At 37.6% G+C, this 24,407-nt stretch overlaps 1 protein-coding gene across 1 annotated transcript in view; it reads left to right on the plus strand.

The window, feature by feature from the left end:
• PTPRN2 (protein tyrosine phosphatase receptor type N2) overlaps positions 1 to 24,407 on the plus strand; it is a 1,313,563-nt gene that overhangs the window by 1,156,381 nt on the left and 132,775 nt on the right. The window contains exon 13 of the mRNA XM_037835719.1: positions 950 to 1,162. Within this exon, the coding sequence (XP_037691647.1) occupies positions 950 to 1,162 (213 nt within the window). The remainder of the gene's footprint in view (positions 1 to 949; positions 1,163 to 24,407) is intronic.

Here is a 24,407-nt window from a genome sequence, read left to right on the forward strand (position 1 = left end):
TTTTCCTGTTGCGTTTTTAATTGTTGCTAATATGCCTTATAATGAAGCTAATGAGGGGAAATCGTGGTACAACTTTTAACACATGGAGACAAGTGAAATGCACACAAAAAAGGGTTTTCTCATATTTTTACCTAACTACTCCCTCCCCCATCACCTTGAAACAGCCCGGAGCTGAAAGTGTTTGGAGCCCTTACTTTTTACACCGCTGAAAACTAAACTTCCTGAACGTCTTGCGGTTCCTTTCAAGGAAGAATACTTAGGTGTGAAAGTGTTGGAATATGTGCCTGGAAGGAGCGACTTAAATTGATATGGATTATACGAGTGCATATGACTTGGAAAGCAAGCAGGGAAATCTCCAAGAAATCAAATCACCTGAAATATTAAGAAGAATATTAATATGAAAATTAATAAAATCGGTCTCTTATTCTGTTGTGTGCTGAAGAAATTGTCTGACTTCTCTTGCTACTTTCCACCACTAGAGTCTAGGTATTCCCCCTTTCCTTTCTTCCAGCTCCCTCTCCTGCTCTCATTCCCTCCCCACCCCCACCGCTAACATATGTTGTACATGATCTGGATAAATTGCTGAATTTCCCTCTGTACCTGTTTAAAAGAAGGGATAAACAATTTATTTTACTTAAGGCAGCAAATTGGCTGCCAAATACTTTACATTGTTTAGTTTGAAAAATGGCTGCCATTAAGGGAAAAAAAAGTTATGCCTTTAACTTTCCTCTTGAAAATGTTACAGTTGGTAATGTATTATTTTGCAATAACTTCTAGTGGGAGGAGCACTGTTCTGTATCCCCCTCCTGTTGTTGTAATGCCAACACAGCGTTGTGTTGTGTTGAGTTTTACATTTTCAAGTTGCATTTTAAAAGGATGTGTCTCCTGGGTTTTCAAGAGGCCATGATTTGTTAAGTACTAACATGCTGCCTCTTTCCTTTTTCTGCAGAAAAGCAAAGTAAAGCTTCTGCCTCATCAGGTGGAGCAAGAAGACTCAACCAAGTTCATTGTTCTCACCCTAATCTCCATTGCATGCATCATTGGGGTCCTCCTGGCTTCAGGAATCATCTACTGCCTACGCCACAGCTCTCACTACAAGCTGAAGGAGAAGCTCTCGGGACTAGGGGGTGACCCAGGCTCAGATGCCACTGCTGCATATCAGGTAAAAAGAGACTTTTTTATTTTAATTGCTGTATTCAGATTATCAATTGAACAGATTATTTAACTCATCTCTGGCGCCTCCCCCATTCCCAGCAGTGATTCGTTTATTCATAGTTTAGTTTCTTTTATGATGACAGTTTGAAACTTCTCATTAGCATTCATGTAAATATATTGCAACCACAGATTTATGGCTCTATAATAATCTTATGCTGTTCTTGGATAGTCTCATGTTAGGTGTGAAAGCAAGTTGCTAATTAGAAATGTGGAAAAAGCACAATGCATGAATTATGTATTATCTGTTATCTTTCTTAGTTTGGCCACTATTAATGAAAAATGCCAGAGTTGCAAGACAAATTGGTTGTGTAGATGTTGAAAGATGTCTCTTAAATCAACTTCCTCAAGGTCTTATATGAAAAGATCTTTTGACCCGATCTGTTGCCTCTCTCTGCTAGTATTTGGATAAGGTGAAATATAATGCTGGTAAATGGGAGGTAAACCAAAGAATCTCCATGAGAACAATGGTGGCAGCTGTGTGTTGGTAATACAGAAATATTACAAATCGGGGAAATAAACTAGAAACCAATGAGAACGTGAAAAAGGCAAGTTCAGACCAAATTAGGCATAAAAATTTCACAGAATTTTTTTATATATTTCACATTTAATAAAGTCCTGTAATGAAAATATGCCTTCAATTTTAATAGCAGCGCAAGCTCAGAATATGTGCAAGACAGGGCATTTGATTTCCCCTAAAATAAAATATCATTTAATTCCAAGTGTATTTTCCCATTTGAGAAAGTAAATTAATTTACTTAACTGGCATTTTAAAAGTTCAATAACTATTCATTTGCAAAAGTTTTCTCCCATTGGATTTGACTCTTTGTTTTCTCTAGTCATATGATTATAAAGCCTTATAAATAGTACATGATATTTTACAATCATATACAAATTAAATAATATTATTCTATCATCAGAGTTGTGTTGAGGCAGGAGGGGTGGGAACGCTCATGCGCTTTCCAGAAAATAGTCCCAAATTGCCCAGGAATGAGCTCTTTATGAGCTCATTTGAGCTGGCTTTACTTTGCCCTACAGACTACTCTGACCTGTCTGATATAAAGGAGCTATGGGATGAATTATAAAATCTCTATGCTTAAACAAGACCAGGACATAATTTCTCCTCCCATCATAAAATTTTTTGCATTGTCATTAATTTGCAAAACCCTCTAGTTTTCTGACCAAGCCTGGTCAGTAAAATCTTTTCCTTATAAAGAAATGGCAGCCTCAGATGTGTTGAAGATGGCATTTCGGTAGCTTTGCTTCAAAGCAAAAGGAAATCGCTTTTGAAGAAGAAGCCTGAAAAAAGAAAAGTTACATAAACTAGTAAGAATTTATCCAGAAATTCTACTGAGAGAGGCCATCAATATAGGAAGCCAGGTCTTCAAGGCCAAGACTGTCAGTGCATAAATAAATTATCATACCGATTCCTCTCCACGTGTGAGAGACAGAAGGTCCTCCTGGCACAGATTTTTAGAAAGCATGCCATCCTTTGATATATTTTGAAATTCGAATATAAAATATTGATAGAATAGAAGGATTGCACTCCATGTGGAAATAACTAATTTTTACAAAAATACAGGTTGAAAATGCATACTTAAAACTGAGTTTGTGATAATTAACAGAAAAGAATCTTCCCAGTGACAGCTCTAATTAATAGTATCTGTAATTAAAATCGTGCCCTTCCGGCAGGAAAATTGTTTGAATTTCTTGGAGTGACCTTTCTGCTGTTCCTCCTGGGGGCATGGTGGTTAAGTTGATATTGATTTTATAATGAGCTCTGGTTTGCTTAATAAGAATCTGTAATCCAGACAATAAATGAAATGTGTGCTTTTCTTCAATCCAGATTAATAAAAAGAAGAAAATGGACAAAAAAATAACCTTTTCCTTTAAAAATATGATCTAGGAAAATTTGGAAATGAAATTATTTTTAAGTTTTGTATTTGAGTTAGTTTTGAAATCACTGCAAAATACATTTTAGGGAACAACTTTGATTAACTGTGGGTGAGACTGTTTACTGGTGAGAAAATGCAAGTGATAAGCTATTATTGTATTGTTTGGACCTTTTTTTTTTTTTTTTCCAAGTAGAACAGGACTCAGCAAGTGGGGAGGAGAAATACATAAATTTTAGCTTTAAATTTAGCTGAGTAGTATATTAAGGACTCATAAAATTGTGGTTACAAATAAAGGATATTTACATTTAAAAATGAAGCATATATTTACTCATTCATGTATCCGTTTCTCATTTGGGTTTCCTAAAGCTGACATTGACACCTCCTTCGAGTTTAAAAATTTGTCTGAAAAGTTTTAAAGATATATTAAAAACATAAAACAATAAATTTCAGGAAAAGTGTCCTGTTAATTCGATTTCTTTATTTTGAAATTATTGAACTTCTGGGCCTAGCTACTGCTATAATAAAAGTGAGGTTGTGGACATCATAATATTCATAACTGGTTTACAAGGAAAACAGTTTGATATTATGCTTTACTTCGTGGGGACGTGATGGAAACATTTAATTCATTTTTTAAAAAAGTTTCTAAAAGAGACTTAGTGTGTTAAGTTAGAAGTAAGTGATCCAGGAATGATCAAATGGTAGGTGGCAATATACTAAGTTTCATTAATATCGGAATTACGATGTTCTCTTTTAAACAGAAGAAATGTATTCTGACGTAGTGAAAGAAAGAAAAAAAAACAGAATTCTGATAGAGTATGAAAAGGAGTGAAGCTCAGAGTTGCTATTTTGGGATAAGGCATCAACAGCCTCTAGCTGCATGATTCCTTCTCTGCAAGGAATCATAAAAGGAGAATAAACTTGTCCCCAGTGAAACAGCACAAGCATTAGTATCATTGCAAGATACTTCTAGGAGGTACTGGGAGGTAACTCATTTTGTCAACCTTTTACAAAGTATTTGCTTAGCTCAGCCCTTATAATGCCCATCTTATAATGTACTTTTCAGTGAAGTCATTGGTAGTCTGCATGATACCTGTGCATGGACGTACTTCATCGTATGGGGCTTTGGGTTATAGTGGATTCATGAAATGTTACTGAATAATCAGTAGGTTTTCCTTAAAATTGATTCAAACCAATAAATAATTGAATTATTAGATTCTAATGCAAACATCTTTAAACATTTTTATATTTCCTTCTTCACAATGGAGTTATTTTATAGAAAGGCAACATTTTAAAGCTTTCTTAATTAGTTCACAGATGTATGTGTATGTGTGTGTGATATTTTTGGTTTGCTTTACCTATTGAAAAAGTAAATCCTTTTTGACAGACTCATCCTTTTGACACTTAACTAGATATCAATCCTAGGAGATAATTTCTCAAAGTTGAATTTGCTCAAATAGAAAGAAGTAGGTATATTCACTTTTAGGATAACTGACATATATTTTTAAAGTTTATTTTTAAATGGAATAGACAAAATTTTCCCCATTGTTTTTAGTAAATGTTTTTTCTTCTAAATATATAAAACATAATATATTTGAATTAAATTTGTACTTCATTATCTAAATGTTTACTTTTTTACTTTTCTTTCCAAATTGGCATGGTATGTATACATATATATACACATTTGTGTGTGTATAGTCACACATAAGAAATATGTAGCACATATATATGAAATTTGTGTATGTGAATACACACACGCACTAAGGATAATGTAAAAGCACAAAAGAATTGCGGTATTTGGCGTCCCAGTACAGTTTATGTATTTTTTTCATGTAGATGTCCTATTTCTATGGGTGGTGATTGGGTTGAAAAAAAAAAAAAACTGCTCAAAAAAAACACCCTGTTAGATTATGAGAAGATATTCTCTTTCTTTTTCTCTACTGAGTCTCTTTTTGAATGTTGCATCCGTTACTTTGATGCTTTGATCATTTTTGAAAAGCAAGTTTAGTATTCTGCCAGCCCACTCTTCCTTCCATGACATGAGGGCAGAGACTCCTGCGGAATTTTCAGCAAGTTCCCTTTTGATGGTTGATTTCACAATACCAAGCAGGTTTCCTTGTATATTTTGAGGCTTTTGGAACCAAACCCAGAGAAAAGATGCATTCAGGCTATGGGGACCGCCTGTAAACAGAGCCATTAAGTGCACATCTTGGTTGTCACTGCTCCCATTAGCAAGTGATTATTAATGTAATGACAGTGTGCATGGTGATTGCTGCTATTTGGGGATGTTCCATTGACTCTGGCTGATGTATTTGGGAGCCCAAATGCACCCTGACTTCTAACCTCTGGTTAAGGGAGAGCCAGGTTCTACAAAGAGATGACACTTCACAAGTTGGCTTATTATCTTGGGCTTTGAATTAAGAGAATCTTCTTTTTCTAGGTGAGTTTAATCTTCTGTAATTAGTGTAAACACTGGTGGTAGAAATGGCAAAAGGGTAGGCTTTTCCCAATTAAGTTGGAAAAAGGGATGAAATTTTCTGAGGTTTGCTTGACCCCACAACAAGTTTCTAAAGAAGCCTTTTCTAGTTCAGTTACTTGTATATCTTATAATGGCTTTTCCTTGCTTTATGTTTAAAATTTCAGGTAAAAATAATTTATTTTTTTACAAACCCCCGATAAGCAAAATCTATCATCCTTCAAAAATGGAATGGTACTCTGAAATATTATTTAAAAACATTTCTTTTTATTGTGATCTAGTAAAGTCTGAGAATTGGAATTTTTCTGACTTTACCTTTGCAGAAATAGCTAATGTACAAGTGTCTGTAGGTAGAATTCTCTTGCAATTTTTTGAATACTGACCTTCTTTTGCATATGTATATGTTTTGTCTCCTCAAACAAATGCCAAACTCCTTGAGAACGGAGGCCACTCATAGTCTTCGGCCACTCATAGTCTTCTTGGTGCTCCATTATGCCCTGAAACATGCCTGGGCGTAAGTGTAAATTAACTAAATGCTTAATTGGTGCCAAATTCCATGCTTCTTGAGGCAGAAATATGATAATCTTAAAAAAAAACTTGCCAGCATGAGGTTAAAGGAATATATACTGTCCCCAGCATTCTAAGAACCTGTTTTTGTTTGCATATGTGCTCAATTTTAAATCATCACTATTTTGAGTCAAAAAATTTGCAAGCTCAATTGAATCTCTTAAATACCTTTTTGCTTATGAGTCTGAATGTAATTCTGGAACATGTCCATTTATACTGCATTTTTCTCATAAATCTTAAATTTTCAAATAGGCAGTTTCCAAAAGCAGTGACTACATGATCATTTTGCAGGTTTGCTCATGAAAAATGCTTCATCAAATATAGCTCCTGTGATTTGGAAATAGATCCTCTAGAGAACACTGAAATATAGAAAGATTGCCAAATAAATATCTAAACATAAAAATAAAACATGTTGTTTGTCTTAATATATAAACCACTTTCTTTAATTAGACAATAATAACTAGATCCAACTTACTTAAAAATAACAGACCACTCAGTAAGATATTTGGAAAATAAAAAGTTAGAATGTCTAATACATAAAAATTTTTATTACTGAATTCTTAACTTCTTTTTGTTACCATGATGCTTACTGTGTTTTGTTTTTATTTTTGTAGTTTATTAGCAGTTCTGGATATTACTTGAATAACAGTTTCTTACCGAAGGAAAGGAAGTTACTTTGTATTATACATGAGAAAGGCAAAGCAGGAAGGAGGAGGGAAGGAAAAGTTACTCAGCCTGTGTGTTCTTGGTGACTTTTCCCATTTATCTTTTATTTCTGTTAATAACCAAGGGAAGGAAGTATCTCTGAGGTTCAGAGAGGAAAATATGTGTGGTCACACAGCTGAGAAGCAAAGAAATTTAGATGGTATCTATGGAAAGTGTACAACGTTACTTTAATATGGGTAATATTATAGTACGCCTTATCTATTTCACTGGCAAAATCAGAGAATGCTTCCTTCTCTGCAAAAGCTGGAGGAGCTCCTCAGAAAGCACTTTACAAAAGGATTCTTTAAGAATTCCCTTTCTTTAGCTCTCCAGGTGTCTTCGTGATCAGCCCATCAATCACTATTTAATGAGTGCCCATTGAGGTACTTTAGAAGTTTTTGGATGCCTTTGCACATTCTCTTGTCTAATTCTCACAACCATGTGAGGTCAGCAGAGTTGATGTCACCATCCCTGTTTAACAAGTGGGGAAAATAAGCATCAGATAAGTTGTGACTTATCCAGGGTCACATAGCTACTAAGTGGCAGAGCAGAAATTAGGATGTATCTACTACATTTAGACTTCCAGTCTAGTACTCTTTCTACTACATGGCAGAGATGAAGTGAGCTGGCTAAGGGTGCACACCCTTGAGTGACAAGAGGGAACACTTCTCTTCTGATTCCCAGAGCTGTGACAGTCCCCCTCTATTTCTCTTTGTGGTGTAAGGCACTGTGGGAGAGTTAGAAAAAGTAGACATCGTTTCTTTTCTCAGTTGATCATCTTTTGTAGATGAGGAGTTTGTAATCAAATGATGCAAAACAATAATGAACAATACAAGTCCATAACTAATTAAGAAGCCATTTGTATGATATAGAAATCACATACTGCAGAATTACAAAGGAGGATGCACAAAGATCAAAGATATCTAGTGGTTGGAGAATTTCTTGGGGGATTCCTAAAGGATGGGTAGGATACAGATGGGTGGAGGGGGCCTGGGGAGGACATTCCAGTCCAGAGGTCTGAGCAAGGCATTAGCTGTTCATATTCATATTGGCGACATTTAATGACAACAAAACATTTAGTAGAGCAATGGGGAGTAATTATGAATAGAGTATAGATATCCTTGAAAACCAGACAGAAAGTTTAGAATGGAGGCAGGAAATATTTGGGGGAGTAGCTAAGGGACATTGTAGAAACTATTTCTGCCTTAGGTCGAAAGTTGTTTTCGAGAGGACCACTAGGTTCTCCTCAACTCGGAGATTCAATGATAAGGACAAAGTCTATCCTCTGTGGCACTTTGTGGAATGGATTGACTTTCACAGTGCTGCTGAAAAGCAACTCCAGTAGTAAAGCAATATTCTGACCCCATTTTCATCCCATTCCATTCTTTTCGTCTTAGTTCCTCTTTCTTCTTGTTACACTTTTCATTTTAAAAATTTCTTTCTTCTTCGATATTGAAACTCATGGTAGAAAGAGACTATAATACTTTCCCTTCTGTTTCTGGCAGTTAGGCCAGAGCTTGGACAAAGCACCTCCCTGAGCTTCATTTTCCTCATCTGTACCATGAGAAGGATACGTGTTTTTAGCCTCTTCATTTGGCCACTGTGAAGATCAGGTTATGTAATGTAAATGTAAATGTCTTTTCAACTGTGAAATTCTGTTTCAGTGTAAACCATCGGTAGTGGTAATAGGTGCTCAAGAATATTTGTTGGTTGGTGCTGGATTCATCTGGATTGCTTGTATTCCTGCTGAGCTACCTACCAATATCTTCCCAAGGCATTTATTTTATTACAGACTCTCCTTATGGCACCTCTCTCTACTTTATACCCAGATTCTCAGAGAGATGGGGCATATTTTATGAATCAAATCTTAGGACATACAATCTGTAAAGAAAGTGCATACTTCTAGGGAAAACAGGAGAGAAAACCTGAAATCTAAACTGTTCTGTAAAATGCAAGACATTTTATAAAAGGCAGTTTACAGAAGGCGTATGTCATGAAGTGAATTCTCTGGTGAACTGTTATGTAGTCTTTTTTTTTTCTCCCACATTTTGCAAAATTGGAGATCACTATAGTCAGCCCTGGGATAGTTACCTAGAGTAAGGTAGGTTCAAAGATGCAGTTTTAAGCTGGGTCATCTTTGATTTGAAGGGATCTGCTTTCTACATCCCCCTCACCCCTACTACCCCTGCCCAAGGAAGTTTATTACCCATATTAAAGTGAAGGGGAAATTCTAAATTGGGAGAGATGTAGTATGTATGTGGTAAACTGTAACTAGAGAGACTGCTGCTGATGACATTTTGTCAGCTTCTTATATGAGAGGATGCTGAGCTATTTTGAAATAAGGTGGGTGTTGGGAGAAGGAGAAGCTTATAGAAGTAAAGGGATGTGTAAACAATGTATTAAACAAGGGATTTAAAAATAAATGGTGGAAGAATAAGGAAGAAATTTTAGGGGGTGGGAAACAGGAGATTGAGGGAAGGTATACATGAGATAAATACATTCCCCCATGAAGTGTAACAGACCCATAACATGTGGCTTATGTGATTCTAGTTCTGAGGAGTTTATCCCCCAGATATGTTTAGCTTTCCTCTCTCCAGTATACCGTTTTGCTACCTCCCTACTGGGAAAGAGAGTATTGTTGTCTGCAAGGTGAAGAGACCGTGAGTAGTTCAGTGGAGGCCTTCTCCGAGTGAAACTGAAGCAAACTTCCTTCAGTGAAGCTGAAATTCTTAATGCATAGGAATAAAATGCCTCTCGAAGCCTGAAGTCCCCTTTGGGTGACAACCTCGTTCACAGTAGCTATAGAATAGAATCCTACAGATGTGCACAAAGGTAAATGGACTGGGAAGGCTCATTTTGGCACCTCAGATACCCAAGCCAACTGTATTTTAAGGCAGACTTCCTTAGCCTTTGCCTTGATGGATATTAAAGAATGTGTTCTGCAGTGAACAGCATTATCGCAGTGAAATGCATTAGCCTGTGAAAAATGCAAAGCCCGGCTCTTAACACAACATGTACACTGGCATAAAAGGTGGTAAGGAATTACATAAGGTGGTAGAATGAGGAATGATGGCTTGAACCTTCAAAGGAATACAGGAGTTGAGTGTTTATGGGGAGAGACGCTTTGGAAAGAGAAATTGCACAATCTAACCAAGAAGAATCAGGCAGATGAAAGTAGTTTCCACTTGTCAAATGAAGACTTATGGAAAGACATGAATGAGGAAGACCAAGTTGGCCAGCAGCCTCCAGAACTAGCGTTGGAAAGATCCTCCAAATTTGGAATGACTTCCCCTGATTTGGGTGTCTCCCCCAGACCAATGATAAACTCCATATTAAAATGGCTGTTGCCCAAGGCACAAGGTCCTGTTTGCTTTGGAGTTCTCTTTGGCTCTTATCACTGTCATTTCCAGTTTCTTCTTTCTGAGCTCTCTGACTTTTTCTTCCCCTGGCTGGCAGTGGCATTGGGTGCTGATTTCTGTCCAAGGCTCTCCATACCTTTGTGGGTCCCTAAGGCTGTGATTGCTGGGAGCTGAGGCTCCCTTGAATTGTGTGCGCATCAGGGTTTGGTAAGCTCTCCCTGAGGTGTGATTCACCCTTGAGGAATGAATGCCTCAGAGAGCTCCAGGCAGTTCTGAATTCTGGGTTGCAGAATTTAGAAGTGGGCCAGAAAGTGTTTTTCCAGAAATCATTTTTCCTCTAATGATAGAATCACATTTTCTGAAATAATAGGGACAGCAAAGAATTTTATTTTAAATTAGTGTAGAACTAATTTACATTTATGAAGGATTTTGTGGCATTAAATATGTGGTAGAGACAAGAAATGCTAGGATAATCCACGGGGAGAGTATGGTGGTGAGGGAAGGTGGGCAAGATGGCCTCAGAGATAGAGAAAATGGAGGTGGGAATTTCAGGGAGAATGGAGCTGACAAAGTCAAGAAAGCTCGAAGCTTGTTTTCTGGACATGGAGCAGACAAGTCTTCCTGGATCTGAGGCTTAGGTTGAGGAGGAGGAGAGAGATAAGTTTGGAAAAGGCTGAGCCCAGAGCTGAGAGGGTCTTTAATGCACAAATAAAGTAGAGGGAATTTCAGAGACCAGGCAGGTTCTTTCCTTACCCATTTTAGATCCCTGCAACATTACAGACGCTTCTTAAAGTATCTAACATAAACAACTTTTTCTATTACATCATATACATTCTCTTTCCCATCTAATCAGCAGTTATTAAACTTTGTTGCTCAAAATATTAAGTCTCTATTGGGGATTTCTTATTTGGGAGAACCGTTGGAATCTTGGTAGGTTATTTCTTTATTAGTAGAGTATAAGATTTTAATAAAAGATCTGTTGGATTAGGAAGGCAACAGCTGTGAAAGAGTGATCTTTCAGGATTTTTTAATGTATAAAATAATGCAACCAGGAAAAATGTCTGGATATATGATTGTGCTTGTCTATGCATATGATTGTTTGGAGAAGAGAAGAAAGAAGATTCACAAATGATAATGTTAGCAAGTAAAGCCAAATGTTTTATGTTAGCAAGTAAAGCCAAATGTTTTAAAGTACAGAATTCTATATAGTGTTTGAGGAATATGGATATGAAGTACAGGTTTAAACTTGCATTGACTTATGAAGTTTAATAACATATTAATTGAAAGAATTTATGTGATAAATGCTTCAAATAGTAAAATGCTAAAGATAATATTAACATCAATATGTAACTAGGCTTAAATCCTCTAATTAGAGTAGAAGAAGTCTGATTTGCTCAGTTGGTAAGGATTTCATCATTTCCTTTTCCCGTTTTTTTTTTTTTTTTGTAAAGACAACGAAGCCGAAGAGTAAACAATAGAGAAATGTTCTTAGAGTCACACTTTTCCTAGGCCCTCAAAACATATACTTTAACCAAATAACAAGATGTTCTTGATGGAGAGGAAATAAAATACAGATACATTTGTAAAACAAAACAATTTATTAGATGTTAAACCTAGTTTCATGTTTCAGGATTACTTTCCCCTCTGGCTTTCTTATCCTATACCAGATTCTAGGAGAATACAAGTATTAATAGTTAAGTGACCCCCAAATTTGAAATTGAAATGTGAGGGGAAAAGACCTAGAAAAAAACCTTTGGTTGTTTGGTTGGTGACATACAAAATTTTTTACTTTCTGACCTTGAACATTTTATTTCCTGCTTTAGGGTAGTGTAATCATACATTTTTATTTTGCTCATACTTTCCTGTTCATTGTAGACCACTTGGTTCTAGATAAGGATTTTTTTGTCCCATCTTGAGTCTACAGATGTCAAATTGACTCCAAGTGAGAAAGCAAAACAAAGTTGACACAACATGTGCAATAAAATGACTGGCCCCCTCTGGGTGGCAGAGTTACCAAGTAGCCGACTGCCCACACATTGCCTTCCTAGCACTTCCTCCCTTCTCTCCCAAAGTTAGCTTCCCACAATGCCTCCCTCTTGAAACGGAGGGCCACTTCTCTCCTTCAGTCACTGGTTTTATTCAAGAGCCACCGGAAAATTTCAATTCCTATGGAAACATGGTGCCTTTCCCTTTTTGGCTGTAGATAATACATTTTTAAAAACCCTTTACAAGCCTTAGAAACCAGAGGCCTTTATTTCACAGCTGAGAAAACTGAGACTCAGAGATTAAAAGTGACTTGCCCATGGCCACCAGCTTGCTAGTGGCAAAGCCACTGGAACTCAGGTCTCAGCTCTGTTACAGAACTCTTCAGAGTGCCCCTCAGCTGCCGTGCAGTTAGTTAGTTCACCCTTCAGATAATTTCAGATGCAGTAATTGGGTCCCAGAATGATTCGCAGCTTCTGAAAATGAGAAAGCAGCTGCTGTGTGATGCATCCCTGTCCCCACCCGGCCCCAGGCCTTCCTGTACCCAGCCCCTCATGGCCATGCCCTTTAGCTTTAATCAAGTAGTGGCTGCAGAATGGAAAGATGTGAATACCTTTTGTGTTCCTGGTCTGGGTTCTTCGTAGTCCCCGAAATATCCCTTGTGCTTTTCTGTATCTTAACCTTTGTTCAGATTGCTCCTTTTCCTTTGAAAGCCCTTCCCCCTCTTCTTTATAAAATCATTCCCATCTGTCAAGCCTGATCTGATCCCACACCTTCCACTAGGCCTTCTGCCCACCCCCAGCCCAGAATGACCAGTCCCTTTTCTAAACACCAGGGCCCTTATTTATCTGAACCCCTTCATTGTACCCTTTTATTACCCTTCATATTTGGAGTTACTTTTTTAGTGGTGTCGGAGTGAGACCAGACTGTGTTTAGAGCCAGGCTCGCTCCTTCCCTGCTGTGTTATTCTTGTGTACATGGCTTAATCTGTGTGGGAGAGCCTCAGTTTCCTTAAGTGCCAAAATATACGTAAAGTACCGAGCAGGAGACCTTTAGGTACTCGATAAAAACTAATCAATAAATTGAACTAGGATATTGATGTGAGAAGACATGGTCTGGGGTGTGTGTGTGTGCGTGTGGAAACCATTTAGAACTCTCAAAAATAATTACATTGTAATTTCCAATGTCCATAATAGTGCCCGGCTTATAGGAAGCATTCAAAAAATGTTGCTTATTATAGACGATGATGATGATGACAATGACGGTAAATGGTAATTCATTATATTTTGAGGATAAAGAAACTTAGGAATGTGACAGAAGTTTCATGTGGAAAACAGCTACTCATTCCCTTATTTCATGCCAGGCCTAGGCTGCTCTGAAAAGGCAGATGATACCTTTCTTACTGACTTGGCTATTTTAAATTGTCTGAATATGAAATTGAAAAGCAAGAACTAGTACCTATGGGGCCTTCTCAAGATTAGCTTTGCTCTTGCAGGTCGAGTTGAATCTGTGAACTTTAAAGGCATTACTGATTTTTTTGTGTGTGCCCTTAAAACTTAATTGCGCAGTGAGTCATCAGATGTGAGAGCCAAGGAAGTTTGGGATTTGTGTTTGTTTTTTATTTGTCTTATAAACGGCTGCTCTGTCTGCAGGAGATTTGGTGCAGTGACTATGACCTCATGTAATAACTGGAAGCTTTACAGGATATTGAATATGCTCTCTTTCATCTCAGTGTTCAAATTTTAGTTCAAGCATAAATGATTATTGCAGAAACTTAGTAAATATGAGTTATACAAGAAAGAAGATGTTTATTGAAAATTATTCATTTCCTTCCTGTATTTTTATTTTTGAAACTCTTCCCTGATTTCAGTATGATATATATCTGTTGTAGAGAGAAGGAGAAAGATGAGTGCTTTTAATTTAAAGGAGAGACAGTCTTGAAGTATAATAGGTGTAGTCGATTAGATTTTAGTTATATCAGATTAATTTTGGATGAAGTTGAGCATACCAAATAATTTGCTTTCAGGTTGAGGCAACATGTTATCTGCAAATTTTATAAGACTGCAAGTATCTTCCGAACTTTAAAACGATGTAGAATGATATAATTTTAGTGCTATCTACTAGGGGGCTTCAGGATAATCTAACATAGCCCCTTACTTTATCAGATAAGGAAGTCAAAACCGGGTGGCAGCAGTACTTGATCCAAATTTCCCAGGCAGCCCTTCCTCCATCATCTCACACTTCCTCAGTTGCAGCCTCCAAAGGGTGCTTCTGTATCCCCCTAAATGCTGACCGTATCCTCCTAAATGATGATTGTGCACATCATGTATTTATGGGATGCCTACTTTGTGCTCTATCTTAGACACTGAGGACTGTAGAAAACAGCTACAAATGACTTCTGTTCTCAAGTTTGGGAGGCAAGATGCATTTAGCATTAAAATAATCAGGAAATAATACAAGACTGTATGTTATTTAGTGCCAGATTGTGTAGTATACACACAGTATGTGCAGTAGGTAGAGGAAGGAATTATCACTGTGTGCCCTGGTGATTGGGGTTGCTCCATGTCAGAAGTGGGACTTGAGGGTTGAGGAAGCTGAAGGAAGAAAGAAACAATTCTTTAACTGACTTTAGGCTATTCTAAGACTATTCCAGATTTAGATGAGTGTTGAAAATTATTTTTACTTACCTTACTGAAAATGCACCCATATCTTTAAATTTTATTTTGAGAAAGCATCTTGTGAAATGGGAAAAATCACTCAATATTGCTTGGTAAACACTGTTTATCATGAAGCTGTTTCGGTTAGTTTACTAATGTTGTGGAACCCAGCATTTAAAATAATGCAGCTGTGCATCTTACTATAGGAGCATAGGTTTCCAAGGCCTAAGTAGCTATTAGTGTGTCAGGGGTGGAGTGGGGAAGAGGGAAATGCCAAAAGCTGCAGCTTAAAGGTCATAATCAGCAGCAGCCCTGACAGAACTCCTCTGAACCTGGTTTAGGATTCACTCTCAAGAAAGATTTTCCCCTTACGGTGCATATGTGCTTGTGGGTATGTGTATGTGTGTGTGTTGTCCCTAAATTGAAATTAAAGAGTTATCTGGGTGTGATGGAAAAGCCTATCAGGTGGTAAAACAGTGTCCTAGTGGAAGTGGTGGTGGTCCCACGGCTTGAGTCATTCAACATTATATGTTGCTGTGTATTTACGACTCCACCAGAAGGAACAAGGGCTGATCTAGCTCAGATTGGGGACAGGATCACCAACTGAACTGCTGCAGCTTGACCACAGTGGACGGAGAAGGTTTTCCTTCGTCATGCACAAGCAACCAAGGATTGTTTTTTGTTTTTTTGTTTTGTTTTGTTTTTTGTTTTTTGTTGTAATTCAGTTTTATTGAGATATATTCACATACCATATAATCATCCATGGTGTACAATCAGCTGTTCACAGTACCATCATATAGTTGTGCCTTCATCACCCCAATCTATTTTTGAACATTTTCCTTACACCAGAAAGAATCAGAATAAGAATAAAAAATAAAAATAAAAAAGAACACCCAAATCATCCCCCCCATCCCCCCCTATTTTTCATTTAGTTTTTGTCCCCATTTTTCTACTCATCCATCCATATACTGGATAAAGGGAGTGTGAACCACAAGGCTTTCACAATCACACTGTCACCACTTGTAAACTACATTGTTATACAGTTGTCTTCAGGAGTCAAGGCTACTGGGTTGGAGTTTGGTAGTTTCACTAGCTATTCCAATACATTAAAACCTAAAAAGCGTTATCTATATAGTGCATAAGAATGTCCACCAGAGTGACCTCTTGACTCCATTTGAAATCTCTCGTCCAGTGAAGCTTTATTTTGTTTCATTTTGCATCCCCCTTTTGGTCAAGAAGATGTTCTCAATCCCACGATGCCAGATCCAGGTTCATCCCCAGGAGTCATATTCTGCATTGCCAGGGAGATTTACACCCCTGGGAGTCAGGTCCCATGTAGGGGGGAGGGCAGTGAGTTCACCTGCCAAGGTGACTTAGAGAGAGAGAGGGCCACATCTGAGCAACAAAGAGGCACTCAGGGGGAGACTCTTAGGCACAATTATAAGCAGGGTTAGCCTCTCCTTTTCAGTAACAAGCTTCATGGGGCCCAGCCCCAAGACAGAAGGCTCAGCATGTCAAGCTGTCAGTCCCCAGTGTTTGTGAGAACATCAGCAACAATCCAGGTGAGGAAGTCCAACACCTCTGCCGAGGATTGTTTTTTAACCAGAAGTAAACATGGCTCTGTATTCCCCTCATAGGACGCACATGGTGCTCCTGAGTATGTGAGAGCAGACTGCCCTTGACACATGCACATAGCATGCTGGTCGTTTTTCTTCTCCATAGCAATACTAATCAGATACTCTATTTATGGTTAGAATATTTATGTAAAATAGCTCTCACAAACTAAATCATTAGTTACTGTTTCTATGCTTACAGGAAGCCTTGCTGTCCTAGAATATGAAGCAATTCCTTCTAAGTCATATTTAGTTCTATGATGAAATAAAAGCCTACTGATAAAACTGTGTTGTGTACCAGGAGAGCTGATTATACAAGACATTTTCTGTTTTGTTTTTTTTTATGTGCTTTTCATTTTCATTGTGGAACATAACCACTTTTAACAGTCTGGGATATTTTCTTCCATGCTTTTTCCCCCATACATAATTTCTAAATATTTCACTAAATTTTAATCATATTAAATATAGAATTTTATGTATTTTAAAATACCTTTTATTGGTTTTTCTTATTACAAAAGTACTACATGCTCAGTTTGGAAAATACCTGCAAGTGAAATAAAACATAAAATATAAGCCACCTGTTATCCCACCCTAAGATAGAGGGCCTCTCTTAATATTTTTGGTGTATACCTTTTCAGGTTTTTTTCTATGTCTAGATTTACTTTTTTTTTTTTTAATTTGGCATTCTGTGATAAAGACTTTTCTGTTATCCCATACTCTGTAGCCATCATTTTGAATTTATAAAGCATAGTATTTGTTTCTTTAACTATTGTATATTTAAACAGCCTTGTGGATTCATTGTATGCCCCCATTGTTTTTTTGCTCCATTTGTCAGGTTTAGTATTGCTGTCTGAGCTGAAGATCAAGTCCCACACCAAAGAGGGTTGGGTCTTCTTCAAAGCACTCTCTAGCATTTCATCCAGTACTGTAAAGTAATTGGCCTTTATCCCTCCCTAGCATATCTTAATGAACTCATTTTTTTCCTCCTATGGCTCTGTACATTTATTCTTTAGCTTTGTCCTGTTACTACTAATTATGCTTTCCAAATAACCCTAAAAATTCCAAGCTGTCCTTTGTGTACATACATAGGCAATATGCTGCTTTGTTCCAATTGTTCCTTAAAAGGTGCAAAGAGGTTTTTTGTATGTTTTATTTTTTAAGCCTTTGTAGTCTTTGGTCTTTCTTTCCGCAGAATTTGAGAATGACAGGTCCTTTCTCTCTGAGTGATTCCCACTCTCTATAATTTTCCCCATCAGATGCAGAACTGAGAAATGAGACATTTGCATTATTGTGTGTATGGATGAATTTCTGCCCTCAGATTCCCATTCAACTTATTTTGCAAATTGTGTTATAAAGAAGTATAAAATACCTTGGGGCCTCTGCAGAAGTATTCCAGACCCGCAGTCCTATATGTTACAGAGAAGCACAGTTTTACAGGAAAGGATGACTATGATAGCAAAGTGCATTGCCTGAGTCTCTCTTTTCTTCATCTACATCATTATACCCTAAGGATTTACTCAGAAGATGCAGGGTTCTCTGGGTTTAACGAACTCCTGTGCTGACCCAAGTTGTTAGAGACTCCGTGGCTATTCTGCTGCAGCAAGGCTGGAGGTGTCTTGGGAATGAAATGTGCATGTAGGACAGTCCATTTGTCAAGGGCAGATGCCCCTCTGGGTGCCGGTCTCTCTGTGTGACTGGTTTGGAACTCGTGTGTGTTCCTGGGCTCAATCACACTCATTGTTCCCATTGGCTCTGGGTGTGTTGGAGACAGCACCAAGCTGTGCAAATATCTATTTTATGCAATGTCTTAACAGTTTTTTTGCATACCTTGCTGTAGTGGCTCCGTGTTTTACCTTTTTTGACAAACGATATACCCTTTGGATATTTTTAAATAGTGTGGCAAACAGGCTTTATGTGTTTGGTTATTTTGTGATTGAGCATTTAAATTTAGGGGGACTGTGGAGAATGCTGTTCTTTTCTTCTTGAAAACCAAATCACTCCATTTCTCCTGAGTAGGGAAGGGTTGGGGAGAGATTCTCCCTGCAAAATATAGTGGTTGGTGGTCAAACTGAGTTTGGCATGAACCTTGAAGCCATCCCCTCTGTAGGGTGACAGCTATCATGGCATGTGCATCTGGGCCTTTTTAGCTGGGATGTCATAAGAGGAGTAGACCAGATGTCCTGACTTCCTCCTGCTAGCTATGTATCTTTTTCTGGTCGTAGTTTCTTCACCTGCATGCAGGTAAGGGAGCTAGGTAAGGTAATCCTGATGAGCTGACGTAAAATAAGTGCTAACATTGATTGAATATTTGATATGTACCAAGCACTGTTTTAAGTGCTTCACGTGCATTAACTCTTGGAATCCTCCCAACAACTCTAGGAAGTAGTTCTGTTATTATACCCATTTCACATTTCACAAAACAGTGACACAGAGAAATTAAGCAACTTGTTCAAAGTCACACAGCTAGAAAGTGGCAGAATCGGTTTTACCCCCAGCCACTCTCACCCGCGTCTGTGCCCTCAACTACTGCATTACCCTGCCACATTGTGCAGATCTTGGATGTATCTTAGGCCCAAATTTTCTACTAATGGATTTCATTTTCTGCTATGCAATTTTTTCCTAAGACACTGATGGTTCTGGAATACTTTATTCCCAAGAATAGAGTCACATTATAATCACTGATGACTATTATTGTGAAGATCATTTGCAAAATCTCACCATCATCCAATTACTGTATATGTATCTTCCTCATTAAGAAATTGAAATGAAATCATTGAAATAATTTTTTCCCAGCACCTGAGAGAATCAAAGACAGCTAAAAAGCTAAAAAGCAGATGCACTGAGCTGAGCAGACCTCTTCAGAAACACATGAAGTCCATGCTCCAGAGACTAGCCTCCTGAAAATGCAAAGGAACATGGTTGAAAAATAAGTGATTTCCTCTTTTACTATCTGGAGTTTGTTTTGTTTTTAAATTCACACATATGTAGGCTTTTTCTTTACTGATAAAGAGTAGAAATTGGGGTAAAAAACTACTGGTGTGAGTGATGCATGCTTCTTTTTCATGAAATAATGCACTGAGTACAACCATCGTGTGCTCTCCCACAGTATTGTGCTAGAAATACAGCCAGTGTTTGGAATGGATGCATCACAAAGTAAAATCTGTATCAGGATGTTATGTACCTTCTAATCCTGCATAAGTGAGAGAAACTGGACCCTGGGTAAAGAGCCTTTGGAAAGGAATTATGGGGATTCCTAGTTGACACCCAACCTAGTATCTGTGATCAAAAGATACATTTGGTTAAATCTACCTTTCTTCTTTCTTCATAATCTATTACCTGTTAGTTACAGAGTCATATTAATTGTTACACAAAATCATAATTTTCTTTATAAGCTCAAAGTCATCGAGTTACATGCTCTGGACCATTTTTATTAAAGTTCTGTTCCACCAGATCATAAATAGAATAATTTTTATTGAAGTACAGTAAATATGGATCTTAAATATAAGTTTCTTTTATTTATAATCTTGAGAAGGGAATTTGTTTTAAATGAAGGGGGCTGGAAGATACTGGATCTTTTTGTGTGGCCAAGTGAAGACATATTTACCAAAAATCTCTTCTGTACTTGCAACAAAGACTGTACCTAAGGAATCTTTTAGCACCCTGTTGAAGAGTCACTGCATTTGTGAAATTCAAGGATATTATGATTTTTCTGAATTTGCACCTTTGTTAGTTAATGTCCTTGATAGACATGTGTGTCATACAAATGTTCATTTTAAGGTATTTATAATCTTAAGAAGGGAATTTTTGTTCCGGGTGTTAATTTTGCCCTTTTTGCTTGCTGCCAGGATTATAAATTAGGAAAATTTCAAAACATAATTGGGCCAGTCTCTAGGTTTCTTTTGCAGCATGTGTACATAATTTATTTAGCAGTACCAATTATTTTTTGATCAAATAAAATGCTTTCCATAGATGATCACAGCTCCATATTTTCAACTCATTTAACAGAATATTATTTACAGAATATTTATCTTGGCTATGGCCGTTTTTGTCACTTACTGATATGACTTTTCTGTTATATCCTACAAGTGCCCTCCATGTAAGTTTGATAATAAATGTAGGGCAATAAAAGCAAAGGAAGTGCTTTGGTCGGATAGCAATTCCCATGTAATGGGAACTAATGTTGTAAACTTCAAATTACATTTTAAATAAATGTTTATGCCCAACCCATCCATTAGATCATTGCCTAAAGGGTCAGTAGGATCATGCCTTCATTTGTCATTGTGTGGACTGTGATTGCTTTTTTTAGGTATAGATGATACTTTTAGAATGAAGAATGTAGTCCCACGCTGAGACTGCCAGCAATAGTTTTGTAATCCCAGGAGGGGGAAAAGCATATAAGCAATAGCATCTCTAATAAGCTCAAGGCTGATATCTTTGTTTAGAAGTCTAGATCTGCATAAAGCATCACTGAAATATTTTCACAGAATTGTAAACCTAGAAGTGATTTTTAAAAAAAAAACAATAAATTAGTCTCCTTGACCCTCCTAGACCGTTACTCAGTGTAGTATTCTACAACATTTCCCTGTACTTTTAAAAAGAAGTTTGTTTTTCCTTAGAAAATTTTCATTTTAATGTAATAGTCCAGAGAATGGGTAGAATACAGAATTTTTGTTATTAATTTACAAACTGTAATCAACCTAAAGGACTAATTAAAAGAACCATATGGTGATGTCCCTAAGAGATTTCTTCAATAAGCAAAGAAGAGGACATTGGATAGAGTCTCTTTCCTTTGTTCCCTGCTTCTCTTCTGACATCTGGAGCTTCCTATGAGTGTACCAGAAAACGGTGACATGGGAGTAGGGGTGGAGAATGAGATGCAGGTTCCAAATGTGAGGGAGCTGATAGCTCAGTGTCCCAGAAAGGAAGGTACACAGATGGTCACACAGTGGTGAAGGGACTCCATTTAGTACATGGAAGAACAGGACGTGATCAAAAGATACCATTCGTTAAATTCCCTTATTCCCCTTTATCTTTATTAGCACTGGAACTGGGGTGTCTACATTCTTGGTATGCTCATCAGACTGGAGTATTTCGAATGAAACAAACAACTTTTGAGACATCTCTCTTTCTGTCACAAACTGCTATAGCCTTATTTGTGTTTATCACCAAAGGAACCATTAGAAGTTGGGGCTTGCTGCCTATGTTCCAAGGAGCATGTACTTGGTAGTTCTCAGCTCAACTCATTGTTCTGAAACCAGTGATAACTTTTGTCATCGTTACATCTTCAGAATTTATATTTGCATGGTACTCATGCAATGACCTTATAATATGGTTATTGCATATTATTTTTTCCTATGTCTTAGATTAGGATGACAAGTAACAGACAGTGGCAGAGGCAAAAATAGATCCCCAGGCTTCTTATTCCTGCACCATTGTTATGGTGTGATGTTGGAGCTCAGATTCCAAAAGGTAGCTTTCTCCCCAAACGAAATGAGGCAAAATAAATGTTTTATGGATGTCCTGAGATATGCACTTTGAAGCAATAGACTCTTGAGTTGATCCCATGAAAACTTCAGTCATGAGACCATGGTGATTTAGCAACAGCTTGGTCATAATGGTTATAAATGAACAAATACTTTGAACATATCCAAAGCCCATCTATATAGTTTTCTCTTCAGACACTCCTATGCAAGCAAAGTCACATCATTGGTAGGATTATTTCCAGTTTGATAGATGACCTAGATTTCCACATCTCATTTTCAAAAAAGTAAGCTTACCATAAAAGCATATCTTAATCAAAGCAGTTAAAATGAAGATTTTAAAAATAGAATATTAGCAGTAATATAATCTGGGATGATATGGACGGAGCCATTTTTTACTCTTCTCTCTCCTACCTTAGAGCTCCAACCATTCCAAATTTCTTTTAGCTCCTCCAGGCCCCATACTTTCTCTCACCTTCCAGTCTTGGTATAGAGCATTCCTTCTATCAACAGAATTCTTTCACCTGACTACCCTCCTTGAGACTTTGGTTCACCAAGGCCTCCCCTGACCTTTAGTTCAGGTGAGACTCCCCTCCTGTTCAGCTCCACAGCAACTGCACCTCCTTCTCAGGAAGCACGTAACACATTTTGTAATCATCACTTGTTATTATTAATGCCCCACTTCCTGCTGGACTGGGAGCCCTGGAAATTCTGGGTCCCTACTGGTCTTATTCAACACAAAATTCTGGCATCTAGCATGATGTTAGATACATAGTAGGTGTCAAATAAATAGAAGTTGACTAAATCCATGTTGCCAGGGCTGCTATGACAAATACCACACAATGGGTTGGACTAACGGACAGGAATTTATTGTCTCGTGGTTTTGGAGGCTGCAAGTCAAAATCAAGTTCTCAGTAATCTGTGCTTTCTCCTGGGGTCTGTAACACTCTGGTGCTGGCTTGCAGCCATCCTTGGCTTGCATTTCTGCCTCCGTCATATGGCATCTGTCTCCTTGGTCTCCTGTTGTGGCTTTTGCGGCTTCATGGTTTCTACTGACTTCATATAGATTAAGTCATACAGGTTAAGTCCCACCCTGATTCAATTTGACCTCATCTAAATAGAATCTTTAAAATCCTATTCACAAATGAGTCTATACCTTAACTAGTAATAACATTTTCAAAGGTCCTATTTACAAGTGGGTTCATACCCACAGGAATGCAGATTAAGACTTGAACATGTCTTTATGGGGGGCATGATGCACTCCCCAACAATCAATGAAAATAATTGTAATAGCTAATAATAACTTCCTATGTGCCAGACACAGATCTGAATTCTCATTCTAAGCATATTACCTTATTTAATCCTCACAACAACTCTGTGGGAAGTTGGTATTATTACCACCATTTCACAGAAAATGAAACTAAGGCACAGAGAGGTTATGTAATTTTCCCAAGGTCACACAGCCAGTAAGTGCAGAAGCCAGTATTAAAAATTAGGCATTCTGACTCCAGCTGCTATGAATGAATTAAGGAGTTTCTGGAAACCAGGAAAAAGAAGCAAAATTAAATATATTTTACAGTTCTCATATAAGTTCCTCTGGAGAAACAGATTTTTTCTGAGTTCTGGTTTATAGGAGGAATCTATCCTGGATATGTCATCAGTAACCTAGTTGTCTATGTCTTCAGGTTCAGTTTTGTAGAGGTGCTAAGACTCTCTTGGATGGCTGATTCCCCTAACAGCCTTCAATAAAAGCTCAGAACATAGCCTTAAATTGTAACTCAAGGAAAGCACAGATATACGTTGCCTAACTAGTGTATTTCAGGTATGTTGCTTTCCTGTCTATCAACTTAAATCAGGATTAGAGTTTATGAAACTTGCAGAAGTAGGGACTTAACATGTTCCTGAGTTTGTCTCTCATATACAATGGCTATATGAAGAGGCTTTAGTACCCAGTAATCTCCAGCAGCCCAAGCCCCCAGCCTCCTCTACCAACCTAATCCACTCCTATAAAGAAATCCTATAAAGAAATCCTGACTTCATCACCTCTCAGATATTGGCTATCTTTTGTATGGAAACTTGATAACAAGTCAGTACAAAATTAAGTGCCCCACCCTAGCCAGTCGGCACACAATTTTATTTGTATAGAAAAGAATACACTGAAAGAGTCCTTATGTCACAAAGAGAGATTAAACACTGGGCAGTGAGTCTTTACTTTTGAAATACATTTCTCCTCCTGCAACTTCTCCTGCTCTCTATGGTGAAGGATAATCATTTCTAACACTTCTGATTGCCCAGCTCTTCTGTCCCCAGTACCTCTTTTGGGGGCTTCCTTTCTCTAATCAAGGCATTCAATGTTAAATATTCATTGCCTTTGGGTTTAAGGTGAAGAACTAATTTTTCTTGGATCTTTATGTCAGGTTCATTTTTTTGTTTGTTTTGTTTTGATAAAGATCTAAAAGGAGA

Source organism: Choloepus didactylus, chromosome 5, assembly GCF_015220235.1.
Source record: "Choloepus didactylus isolate mChoDid1 chromosome 5, mChoDid1.pri, whole genome shotgun sequence".
In the NCBI taxonomy this organism is placed as follows: Eukaryota; Metazoa; Chordata; class Mammalia; order Pilosa; family Megalonychidae; genus Choloepus; species Choloepus didactylus.